Source organism: Muscardinus avellanarius (assembly GCF_963383645.1).
Source record: "Muscardinus avellanarius genome assembly, chromosome: 14".
Taxonomy (NCBI): Eukaryota; Metazoa; Chordata; class Mammalia; order Rodentia; family Gliridae; genus Muscardinus; species Muscardinus avellanarius.
Genome location: NC_137800.1, coordinates 90,750,254 through 90,762,368, shown reverse-complemented (window position 1 = coordinate 90,762,368; position 12,115 = coordinate 90,750,254). Strand labels below are relative to the sequence as shown.

General features: G+C 54.3%; 1 protein-coding gene across 2 annotated transcripts in view; it reads right to left on the bottom strand.

Annotated features, from left to right (window-relative positions):
* Window positions 1-12,115, bottom strand: part of ANKS1A (ankyrin repeat and sterile alpha motif domain containing 1A) — a gene marked incomplete at both ends in the record, with an annotated part of 134,613 nt that overhangs the window by 23,915 nt on the left and 98,583 nt on the right. For both annotated transcript variants that reach the window (XM_080710033.1, XM_080710034.1), the window contains one exon: window positions 9,782-10,362. In XM_080710033.1, the coding sequence (XP_080566159.1) occupies window positions 9,782-10,362 (581 nt within the window). The remainder of the gene's footprint in view (window positions 1-9,781; window positions 10,363-12,115) is intronic.

The window sequence follows — 12,115 nt, the reverse complement described above, 5'->3', positions numbered from 1 at the left end:
GGCCCTGAGGACTGTGCTGGGAGCACACCAATGCCCAAGCACCTTCTGGCCCCCCAGCCCCACCGTGGGGCCGGACCCTGTGCTCAGTGGCTGCAGCGTCTGGCCTGCAGGCAGGTCTGGGGAGCATCTCGGCACAAGGACCCCAGGCTCGCTCTCTGCTGATCAAGCTCTGCTCCCGTCCTGGAGGACGGGCACAGACGGCCTTGACACAGACACATCCGTCACTCTGCTCTGGCAGGCCCTGAGTTGTTGCCCAGGATGAAAAAGGCCCAATCTAATGGAACCTTCAGGAGGAATTTGGCACAGAGAAGACGTTACCTGCTATGGGGCCAATACCCACCCAGTGGGAACGCAGCAAGACCTCGCTTCTGAATCAACAGCAATACTGAGTTGCAGAGGGCCTCACTAAGTAGGAGCTGAGGCTGTCTGCAAACAGTGATCCTCCTGTCTCAGCCTCCTAAATGCTGGAATTACAAGCGTGTAGCACCATGCCTAGCTAAACCATGAGATTTTACTTTACTTTGTTTAATTTTTGGTACTGGAGACTGAACCCGGAGACATTTTACCTTCAAGCTACGTCCCCAGCCCAATTTTACATCTTATTTGGAAACGGGGTCTCTTCCTTAAGTCGCACAGGCTAGCTTGAACCTGTGATCCACCTGTCTCTGCCTTCCAAGTACTAGGATGTGCCATCACACCCAGCCTAAAACAGATTTTAGTAAAATAACAGTTTCAACTTTTATGGAGGAGGGAGATTATAAACCTACCACATTCAGTGAGAAGTGCATAAAACAATGAAAACACCCCCTCCCGAAACCCACAACTTTTGTGCTCTCAATTGTGAAGCAAATTATTCTCAATATTTTTTAGAATCTCTTAGCTGTGGCATAAAAGAGACATTACTTATTACTAGAGAATGAAAATTCAAATTTTAAGGGTGAGGTAAAGGAGATAGACTTAATATTTATATCTTCCTCAAAAAAAAAAAAAAAAAAAAGAAAAAAAAGAAAGGGGGCTAGGGTGCCCAAGCAGGAGTCCTCAGAAGGCAGACAGTATGCGGGAGGGTGGGCGGCATGTTAAGGGCGAAGGACACCTGCCTTGCAAGGTCCTTAATCATGGCCTCCTGTGTCTAGAGACCCATCCAGGCCTGCGGAGCCAGAGGGCTTATAAAAATGGACTGTGATTACTACCCTTGAAAGGATCTAGTCTGGTGGGGTGGCAGACCAGCTAGCAGAGCTGGAGAGCCTGGGGAGAGCTGAGCTGGGCTGCAGCCTTCCCAGCCAGGCGGGAAGCCAGGCAGGCGCAGCACCCGCCTCGCGCAGCAGCCTTCTTTTCACTTGCGATAGCGTTGCTGTTGTGTTTGTTTGAACTTGTTTCCTATCTGTGTCTCCCCTTGGAGTCTAAGTCCCTCAAAGCCAGGTGTTTATCTTGGCCTGGATTTCACTGTCCGCCCTAGTCCTTAGAGCCACAGGCGCGGCTGGGGCGGTATGTGTGGAATGACCCTAGCGGGGCTCCAGGGCGGGTGGAAGAGGGCTGGGTCGGGTGCTTGCTGGTGTCCCCAGGATCTGGGCTCAATCCCAGCACGAGGGAGAGAGGAAGAAGAAATGTAGAAAGACCTGCGGCAGGGTGAAGGTGTCCAGCAGTGTGGCGCGGCGGGCGCGCCCAGCCAGGGGAGGGCAGCCAGAGGCGGCTGGCCGTCCCGTCGTCCTGTCCCGTGGGGGCTCTGCGCTGGGGCAGCAGGCCCAGCAAGGTGGAGAGTCAGGAGGGCGGTGAGGCTGCTTGCCTGACCCGGGGCGACACGTGTTGGGGAAGCCGCGGTGTCTGACACAGATGGCAGGACACGGGGCTGGGCTACGCCTTTCAGGGCTGTTCCGGGCAACGTGCACTCCAAAAACTTTCTCCATCCTACTTGACCTACTGATTACAGAAGAAAAGCTGGTACAAAAGCACCTGTGTGTGTGGGGTGGGAGTACCGGGGATGGAACCCAGGGTGTTTCACCTGAGCTACACCCCCAGCCCTCTTTTTTATCCTTTATTTGAAACACAGTCTAAGATCCTCCCGTCTCAGCCTCCAAGTGCTGGGGTGACAAGCGTGACCGCGCGCCCAGCTTGGAACACCGTTTAGAGAGAGTGTTAGCAACTGCTCGCAAGGCAGCTGGACAACATGGTAACGAACGTTTCTTCCAATTTCTTGAGAATTAGCTGAAAATCACCACCTAGCGTGGCAAGTAATAGGGTTAGAGAAAGGAGAGGAAGGGAAGGTCGGGACAAGCAGACTGTTTCTAAGGCGGCCCAAGTGCGCACAGCCCACCTGCGCCTGCCACCCCAGTACTTGGGAGGCCGAGACTGGAGGACGCAGGTGCAAAGCAGGCCCCTGCAACATAATGAGACCTCTGCAACTTAGTGAGATGCTGTTTCCAAATAAAAAATAATGTAGGGTGGGAGTGCCCCGGACTCCATCCCCAGCGCCATAAAAAAAGGAAAAAAGCCACCTATCCCTCCAGCAGTGACACGGGCACTGGGAGGGAAAGAGGAGGAAGAAAAGGATAGAGAAGAAAGGGGCGGGGCGAAAAGTCAGGGCCCTGGCGAGGAGGAGGAGGGAAAGGGCAGGAGGAGACAGCCAGGAGGTGAGCTGGCTGCCTGGCCAGAGGCACAATGTCCCCAAGAGGTGCTGGAGCGAGAGGCAGGGCTGGGGCAGAAGGTCAGACGGCCAGTGGGCCGCAGGGCGGGTCTGCCCCCCGCCCGCAGGTCTCTTCTGTCACCACCACGGGGGGGGGGGGGGGACGCAGATACACGGCAGATGTGCCACCCAGGCACAGAGCCACTTTATTATAGAGAGGCGCAACAGCAGGCTGCCTACCGAGTAAGCGAGATGATGATGGCGGCGGTGATTCTGTGGTACTGACAGTGGAGCCTAGGGACGGTCTACCATGCCAGCTTAACTTTAAATAGGAACAGAAGGGCTCAGGGGTCCCAGACCACCCAAAGCAATGCAAGTTCAGGGGCTGTGCACCCGGGGTGAGGGCCGTGACTCCTGTGGACACCACCAAGCAACCAGAATCGCCATTCCAGACCGGGTCTGTCCCTGGGGGTGGGCGGGCTACATTCTTGTTCCCAGTGGGAGTCTGTGCCCCGGGAAAAGGACTACACAGGGCGCTTGTTTGCAGAATAAAGAGCCACACACAGCAGGATGCGTGTGGGAAGTGCAGGCCCCATGGGAGCTGAAGCCTCGGTGTTATGGCTCAGCCCTTCGTCCTCACACCCAACCCTCAGGGGTTAAGAGCTGCAGGCCTCCCAGGCTCAGCCAATGGGCTCTGCTCTTGATGACATCATGTGTCTAATGGCCTGGAAAGGACGGCGGCCGGCCTGGAAGGTGCCCTTCCAGCTGATGCCACTTCAGGGCTCAAGAAAAGATTCAAGAGCCAGCCCCTCAGCCTCTCAGCTACCATTCAGACAAAACCGGGGACCCCCCCCCCCACGACACTGTCCAGAAGGTGCCTTGGCTCGCTCCACACGCACAGGGCCCGACGCTGCGCTTCCTGTCCCACCTGCTCAACACGGATGAAAGCTGACTTCAAAACACGCATTTGTCACTAAGCCTTCACAGAGTTCCAACGCCGGTGCTGAGCAGACCACCGCTGTGGTCCTCTCCTTCATAAACCACACCGTCAAAGCAGGTGCACAAGAGACCTCGCTGACCCCACAGCCCGGCATCCATCCCAGCCACCGCCAGACCAGGAAGGACTTGGTTCTTTACAGCCAGCCCCCCTGTATGCGAGGGTCCCCACAGGCCCAACATGCGCAGAGCGGCCATTTGGGGAAAATAGTAAATATTAAATCTATACTCTACTATGCACATACAGACGTCTCGTCATCAACTAGAGTGTAGAGGGAAACCACTATTTCCCCAGCATTTCACTGTATTAGCAATTACAAGTAGTCTAGAGGTGACTTAAGGTGCACAGGAGGGCGCTCTCTGGGTTACAAGCAAACAGCTGTGCTGTTTAATAAGAGACTTAAGCACCCAGGATCTGGCACTGAGCAGCTGGTCCTAGAACCAATCTTCTCCGTCACTGAGGGAGGCCATAAAGGTATTTAATTCAGACATGAATTGCTGCTGCTGCACGTACAACTGCGTGTGCAGGAACAGAAGGAAAATACTAAGAATCTGACAGCGAGCCAGCCGCGGTGGTGCGCACCTGTAATCCCAGCACTTGGGAGGCTGAGACAGGAGAATGGCGGATTACAGGATAGCCTCAGCAATTGAGCAAGCCCCTCAGCAACTCATGAGCCCGTTTTGAAATAAAAAATAGGGCTGGGGAGTAGCTCAGAGGTAGAATGCTCCTGGGCTCAATCTCCAGTATATGGGCACGCACACACACATGCACACACACACGCACACACACAGGGCTCTGATAGGAAGACACACAACGGAAATGCTGACCACACTGCCCCTTGGTGGGAAGAGCTTCAAGTCACCATGAATTTCCTTGCTTCCACGCCTTCTGGTCCATTGGGAAGGAAGATGAATTTCCTTTACGTGCTAGAGCCATGTTTCCCGCCCCGGCACGCGCCACCACGCCTGTTCAGAGGCTACAGAAACAGGGCTCCTCGAGGAAAGATGGGACACTCCACCCAGGCGGCTGGAGCCTCGCAGCAGCTTCTACATCACGCCGGTTCAGACAGCAGCAGGGAGAGCCCGGGGACAGGAGCCACAGCAAGGAGCCCGGCCAGAGGAGAGCGGGGAGGGACTGTGCGCCAGCACCCAGACAGAACAGCTTCTGGGAGACCGAGCTCCTGAGAGTGGCGGCCTTCCCCACTGGGCATAGCCAGCGCCATGCTCCCTCGGCTATTGGGTAAGAACCAGAGGGAATGGAGCCCAGAGGCAGGAGAAGGGCTGGCGATCCGACGGCTGAAGGACAGCCTAACCAGCAAGCATCAGCCTCTTGATGTGACCACGCAACAGAATACTAAACCTTCAGAGTGGAGATCTGAATTAGATCTCACCAATGCTGCATGGCAAGATGTCCACAGCTGGACACGCTGGACCAGGCCTGTATTCCCAGCTACTCGGAGGCTGAGGCAGGAGGACAGAAAGTTCAAGACCAGCCTTGGGGGCTTAGTGACACCCTCTCTCTAAAAAAAAAAAAAAAAAAAAAAAAAGTTGTTTATTTTTTTTTTTTTAAAGAGCTGGAGGTGAAGCCAGGCGTGGTGGCACACGCTTATAATCCCTGTACTTGGGAGGCTGAGACAGGAGGATCGCACAGGTTCAAAGCCAGCTACTTAGTGAGGCTCCCAGCAACTTAGTGGGACTCTGTTTCCAAATAAATTATAAAATAGGTCTGGGAGTAGAGCCCGGAGGTAGAAGCCTCTGGGTTCCACCCCCAGTACCACCAAAAACAACAAAAACAAAAACAAAAAAACAAAAAGAGCTGAGGTGTAGATAGACCAGGGCCTGGACTCAATCTGCAGTGTCACAGACACACGAAATGCCCACAACCCCGTACAATGCCCACAACTATCATTCAAGGGCTTAAGAAGCTAAGAGAAAAGGATCGCAGGTTTGAGGCCAGCCTGGGCACCTTAGTGAGACCCTACTTCAAAATAAAGAAATTTAAAAGGGCCGGGTGTAGCCCGGGGGTAGAATGCTCCTGGGTTTAATCCATAGTACCTACAAAAAAGAAAAAAAATCCACAAAATATGCAGCATTTAGGTAAGAAAAAACATTATAGATTAGCAAGTGACTAAACCCCAAATTTGGATATGTATCAAACATCCACAGAGATCAGCTATGGAGCAGGGGCCGCTGCCTCTTCTGCTCCTGATCTGTGTTTGAAGTTCCATCTACGTTCAGTTCCTCAGTTCACTACTGCTGTGCCGGGCTGAAGACAACAGGCCGCGGGGTAAACGAGAACAGACGGCCTCCTCTGGAGCCGGCAGCACAGGGTCCCTTATTCTGAACTCTAAAAAGAAAACCCTACTGCTTTTATTTACCAAAACTAGAACCAGGCACAGTGGCCCAAGCCTATAATCCCAGTACTTGAGAGGCTGAGACAGGAAGATCACAGGTTTGTGGCAGCCTCAGCTACTTAGCAAGGCCCTCCACAACTCTGTGAAACCCTCTTTCAAAATAAAATAGGGCTGGGGGTGTATTCAGAGGTAGAATGCCTCTGGGTTTCATCCCCAGGACCAAAAGAACAACAAAAATAATCCACATCTCTAATTGTTAAAACCGATCAGACTGCCTCTGTCTCATAATAAGGACAATAACGGGTTCAGTGAGCCTGTCCACGCCAGGATGGAGTTGGCGTGGTGCTGGGCTCAACGCTGCACCTGCCGGGCCCAGGCTGGAGCCTGGCGTGCCCGCACGGCCTTCTAGGAGCTGCCTGGCAGAATCCCCTCAACTCCGCTTGTGCAGGGAACGCCACCTCACGGCCTGGGCTGTGGAGTGAGGGTCTGAGCGGGCCCAATCTCCTTTATATGGGCCTTCCCCATGTGCTGGAGACTGATGGCAACAAGGAAGAGACCAGGCAGCGCAGGGTATTATAGCCAAGCGGCCCTCAGCCTCTGCTTAGGGTCAGGGTGAGCATAGCCGCCACCCAAGGCCCCATTCTAGAAAAGGCTGCCAGGCCGATGCCTAGGGCCAGGCACGTGTGCGCATGTGTGCGTGCCTGTGCGCGTCTACCTCTAAGCTACATCCCCAGGACTCTCTTCCTCTCTCTCTCTCTCTCTCTCTCTCTCTCTCTCTCTCTCTCTCTCTCTCTCTCTTTCTTTCTTTCTCTCTTTTCTTTCTTTCTCTTCTTTCTTTCTTTCTTTCTTTCTTTCTTTCTTTCTTTCTTTCTTTCTTTCTTTTTCTTCCTCCCCCTACCTCCCTTCCTTCCTTCTTTTTGTTAGGAAACAAGTCTTGCTAGGTTGCTGAGAGTCTAAGTAGCTGAGGCTGTCCCTGATCCTGGAATCATCCCTTCTTCACCTCCCAAGTGAAAAGTGTGTGCCACCACACCTGGTGGACCAGTCACTTCTGAAGACCCTATCTCAAAATTAGAAACCAAAAAAAAAAAAAAAAAAAAAAGGCATGCCTGTAATCCCAGCATTCGGGAGGCTGAGACAGGAGATTGGTTCACAGACAGCCTCAGCTACTTAGTGAGGCCCTCTGAAACTCAGTGAGACCCTGTTTCAAAATAAAGAATAATAATAATAAAAAAAAACAGGGCTGGCAATGTCGCCTGTAGGTCCCCAGTACCTCAAAAAAAAAAAAAAAAAAAAAAAAAAAAAGAGGGGGCATGGCGTAGGGCACAGCTCAGAAGCAGAGGGCCTTGGGTTTGTGGGCTTCTCCCAGTACCTCACACACACAAAATGTTTCACACATGTGCCTGCTGCTTCAGCCACAGGCGCTGGCCTGTGCCACCCGGCCCCAGCGGCCCCTGCGGTTTCTACCTGCTGAAGAACTTCTTCCCATAGACTCAAGAGCAAGGCAGCGCTGGAGCCCAGGCCTGGGACCAAGGAGCCCAGGCCCGCCTCAGGTCCTGCGGAGGAGCCCACACGGCGGACCTCTGGGGGCAGGCAGGGTGCTCAGAACAAGGACCGCAGCAAGAGGTCACTCCAGGTGGGTACAGCGGCCTCCCCGCAAACTTGAAGGCCTCTGAAACGCAACCTGAGAGTGAGTAGACACCTGGGGGCGCGGGCCCGAGGCCTGGCTGGTGCCCTCCCTGGCATACATGGAGGTGCCCACGCTCTCCCAATTGCGGGCCCACGCTGGGCTCTGCTCTCCTGCCGCGCTCCGCACACTCATGCCAGCCCAATAGCGTCCACTCCATTTGAGCCACCGGGATCATGCTGAGTCCATGCCAAATCCCACTTCTCTAGGGCCTTTCCTGAAGTACCTCCCTGCCTCTGGTGCCCATCACGGTCCTCACCTCTGACGTCCTCCTCTCTCCCCACCTCCCCTGCCTTTGCAGTGCTGGGGTTGAACCCAGGAGCATTCTACCTCCGAGCTACACCCCCAGCCCGACTTTTTATTCTTCATTTTGAAACAGGGTCTAAGTTGCAAAGGGCCTAAGTAGCTAGCTGAGGCTGTCCTTGAACCACGATCCTCCTGTTTCAGCCTAAATGTTGGATTAAAAGTGTGCACCACCACGCCTGGTTTCAGGCTTTCTATTTCTGAGCTACAAATCCAACCCTTTTTATTTTTTATTTTCAAACAGGGTCTCACTAGGTCGCTGAGCCTTGCTACATTGCTGAAGCTGGCTTCAAATCTTAGATCCTCCTGTCTGAGCCTCCTGGGCACCGGCATACAGGTGCTCCCCAGCACCCAGCTCACATCCGATTCTCAAACTGTCTTATCCTCTAGTTGACTGTAAGTAAAAAACATATTCTAGCTGGGCATGGTGACACACGCTTGTGATCACAGCATTCAGGAGGTGGAGACCGGAGGATCGGTTTGCCTCAGCTACTTAGTGAGGCCCTTTGCAACTCTGAAAGACCCCATTTCAAAAATAAAGAATATAAAAAATTAGGGCTGGGGATGTAGCTCAGAGGTAGAATGCCCCTGGGTTCCATCCTCAGTACCACAATAAACAAACAAACAAACATATTCCAGCCAGGCGTGGTGGTGCACTCTTGTAATCCCAGTCCTTGGGAGGCTGAGACAGGAGGATCGCGCAGGTTCGAAGCCAGCCTCAGCTACTGAGTGAGGCTCTCAGCAACTTAGTGAGACCCTGTTTCCAAATAAAATATAAAATAGGTCTGGGAGTGTAGCCCAGAAGTAGAAAGCCCCTGGGTTCTACTCCCAATACCACAATAAAACAAAAACATATTCCTACAAACACACACTTCGGGTGAGCTCCTGGGCACCTGGGGTGACCTCCCTCTTAGTCCTCTCCAGGTGCAGGCAGACAGCTGGTAAAAGGTTCACGGAGTCTTTGTTTACTAAGCACTGAAAATTTTCTGGTGCACAGGACTACTCTGTCCTTGACTAAACAGAGTCCCAACTGCATCTTATCAGGAGATACCAGTGCTGGAGGAGCTGCCCGCCCTGCTCCCAGATGGGACGGGATCGGCGGGTCTACATAGCTTTGCAGCTGCAGCCCAAATGGAGCCGGGCGGGGCAACAAGTGTTCAGAATGTTCAGAGGCACGCAGCAGCTGCAGGCCCGCTCAGTGCACCTCTCGAGGCCGTTCTAGGGAGACAGACTGAGTTTACTTCAAAGGCAAGAGGTCCGCCAGGGAAGCAGGTCGACCTTCCCGGGTATTCACCAGTTTTTCTGAAACACATTCTTCTGCCCAATAAGACACGCTCTAGGTCGCAGGCCGCTGGGCCACGCTCCCCACCAGGGCCCAGCGACAGAGGCACTCGGATGTTTTCTCCCTCCTGTCTTTGATGTCTGAGCCATGGATACCTCTCTGCCTCCCAACCCAGGGGGTTCTGCGCGGGTTGCAGAAAGAAGGGTCCTGGAGGGGCCACAATGAAAAGCTCCCCTGGGACCTCCTTTTGGGCACCCCCACAGCAGGCAAGAAAGGAATTCCGCAGCTCTTCCTCAGCATCCCAGGGTGAGCGCGACTCCCCAGTGGGCTCCAAACAGCTCCAAACAGCCTGTCATTTCTAGGAACACCCTTCCCTCCCTTAGCTGCCTGCCGGCCTCCACCCTCAAGCTTAACCCTTCGTGGACCTGTCCCCGCTGGCCCAGGCTCCTCAGGCGGCACAGCTGACAGGAACGGTGCAAGGAAGCCAGGGCGACCTTAGCCCAGGTGGTGGTCCCCTCCCCGTGACGTCACGTCGGCCTTACCTCATCCCACTCGGAGGCGAAGGAAGGCGACTTCTCCAGCCTCCTCTTCCCGATGCTGCAGTTGGACAAGGACTCGCTCCGGCTCCCCATGGTGGCGTCCTCGGTGGGCGAGCAGGTCAGGAGATCCGAGTCAGACTTGGACAAACTGCGGCTGAGTTTGAGCTCGGCCTTGGGCTTGCTGGTGGGAGGGGCCCAGCTCCAGGCCCCGCTCCGGTCTCCTTCCTCAGCACCACCGGGGTGCGGAGGTGCCGTATGAGTCAAAGTTTCGGGGCGCACTCGGCTGTTGAAGGTGGGGAGGCCGGCGCTCTTGCTGGGGTCTGGGCCGCTGGGTAGGGAGGCTGCAGGCGGACACGCAGCCGTTTCTTCCAGCTGCATGCTGGCCTCACGGCCGGCGCCCTGCTGAGTGGACCCGTCTGGGTCTGGGTGGCTCTGGGCGGTGGCAGAGAGCAGCTGGAAAGGGTCCTGCCCCACCTCGCACACCGGGGAGGAGCCGTGGAGGAGGCCTGAGAACTGTTCCGGGACCTGCCCGTCCTGCCCCTCTGCAGAGTCCTGGCTCCGGCTGCTGCCGCTCTGCCTGTGATCTTGGAGTGGACGGAGAGAAATAAAAAATTAAACGTGGCAAAAATCAACAAAGTTTCAACGCAGCAAGAGAGCGGACGGCAGAGCAGAATTCAAAAACGGAGAGGAAGAGAGAGGAGAGGCTGGCCAGGCTGGCGGGGGTGGGGAGAGGAGAGAGGGAGGAAGAAAACAGCTTCATACTGTTTCTCTTGTTCAGTTTGTACCCAAAGTCGGGGCACTTATAAAATTCCAAACACTGGCCTGACGAATGCTACCTGGCAGCCTCCCGTCGTTAGGTTTCTGTTAACATTAGCGACCAGACCTGGCTATAAAAGGCGAGGAGCTCACTCTGGCTGCAGCAGGGGCGCGGCAAGGGCGGGCGAGCGAGCGGACAGGAGCGAGTGAGCGGGGCCGGCCAGCGGCCAGGCCCTCCTGGAACATCTGACACAGGTCCAGAAAGGCCAAAGTGTTATTTAGAGCCGCCCCCCCCCCGCCCTTCCTCTGGCAAGCAGCGACATAGGAAAAAAGCGGAGGTCACGATCCGCAACCTGCAACTTCTGGAATTCCTTAACCGAAAGTGCAAAACAACGGCAGAGAAACGACCGCTTCCTTCCTCTGAGCGAGCCGGGGCGCCCACCTCACCCTTCCTTCCTCGGGGCGCACTTTCCTTTTTCTTCTTCCTTTTTTATGATTGGTGAATACGTGCATCTCACTCCTGCCAAAGTTCCCAGCTGCTCTTATTTGTTTAAGCTTAACCTTAGTTGATTCACTGAAAAACAGACTGGTCTAATCTGTCAGGGCCGGGAGACATTCGCAGCTCTCTGGAGACCTCCCTGCGTCCCAGAAACCTGACACCACTTGCTCCTGAGGCCAGCGAGGACTGCTGTCCACAACAGGACTTCTGTCCTGAAGCAGCAAGAACCAACCCAGTCGGCGTCTAATGTCAGCACCGCGCCGGGTGCCGGGGCTTTCCCTGCGTGGAGTCGGTCCCAGCTGAGATTTGCACCCACATGGCCAGGGCAAGGGCACCACACCCAGCACTGGCCACTGCCAAAGCCAGGGTTCTAGCTTCTTTCTCCATAGTGGCATTGAAGGCACACGGACTAAGCAATCCTGCCCAAGGTGCCAGAGGACAACTCAGGAGATCAGGGTTTTAGAACCCAAATGGTGCAAGACAAGTGTTTTTGCCGGGCGGCTGCAGACTCCGAGGTTTGTCCAAGGAGGTGGGAAGACCGGCCCACCGGGGGTCGCAGCCCTGGCTCCAGCCCCACTGTGCCGCACTCCCGCACGCAGCTTTGGCAGCAGTGATTTCACCCTTTATTTTGTACTTGTTTTGAACCCAGGGGCATTCTATCTCTGAGCTATACCCCCAGCCCTGTTTTATTTTATTTATTATTATTATTATTATTATTATTAGGTTTTATTTATTATTACTGGGGTTCCTGGAAACCCTTCTACCTTCGGGCTACATTCCCAGACCCATTTTTATACTTTTTTTTATTTGGAAACAGGGTCTCTTAAGCCAGCAAGGCTGGCTTCGAACCTGCGCAATCCTCCTGGTCTCCTCCTCCTAAGCGCGGGGATTACAAGCGTGCGCCACCATGCCCGGCAGCCCTGTTTTATTTTGAAATAGGGTCTCGCTAAATTGCTGAAGGCCTTGCTAAGTTGGTGAGACTGGCTTTGAAACTGCAATCTTACTGATTCAGCCTCCCAAGTACTGGGATTAAAGGCAGGTGCTACTGCTCCTGGGTTGACCTCATCTTTTAAATTTCATTT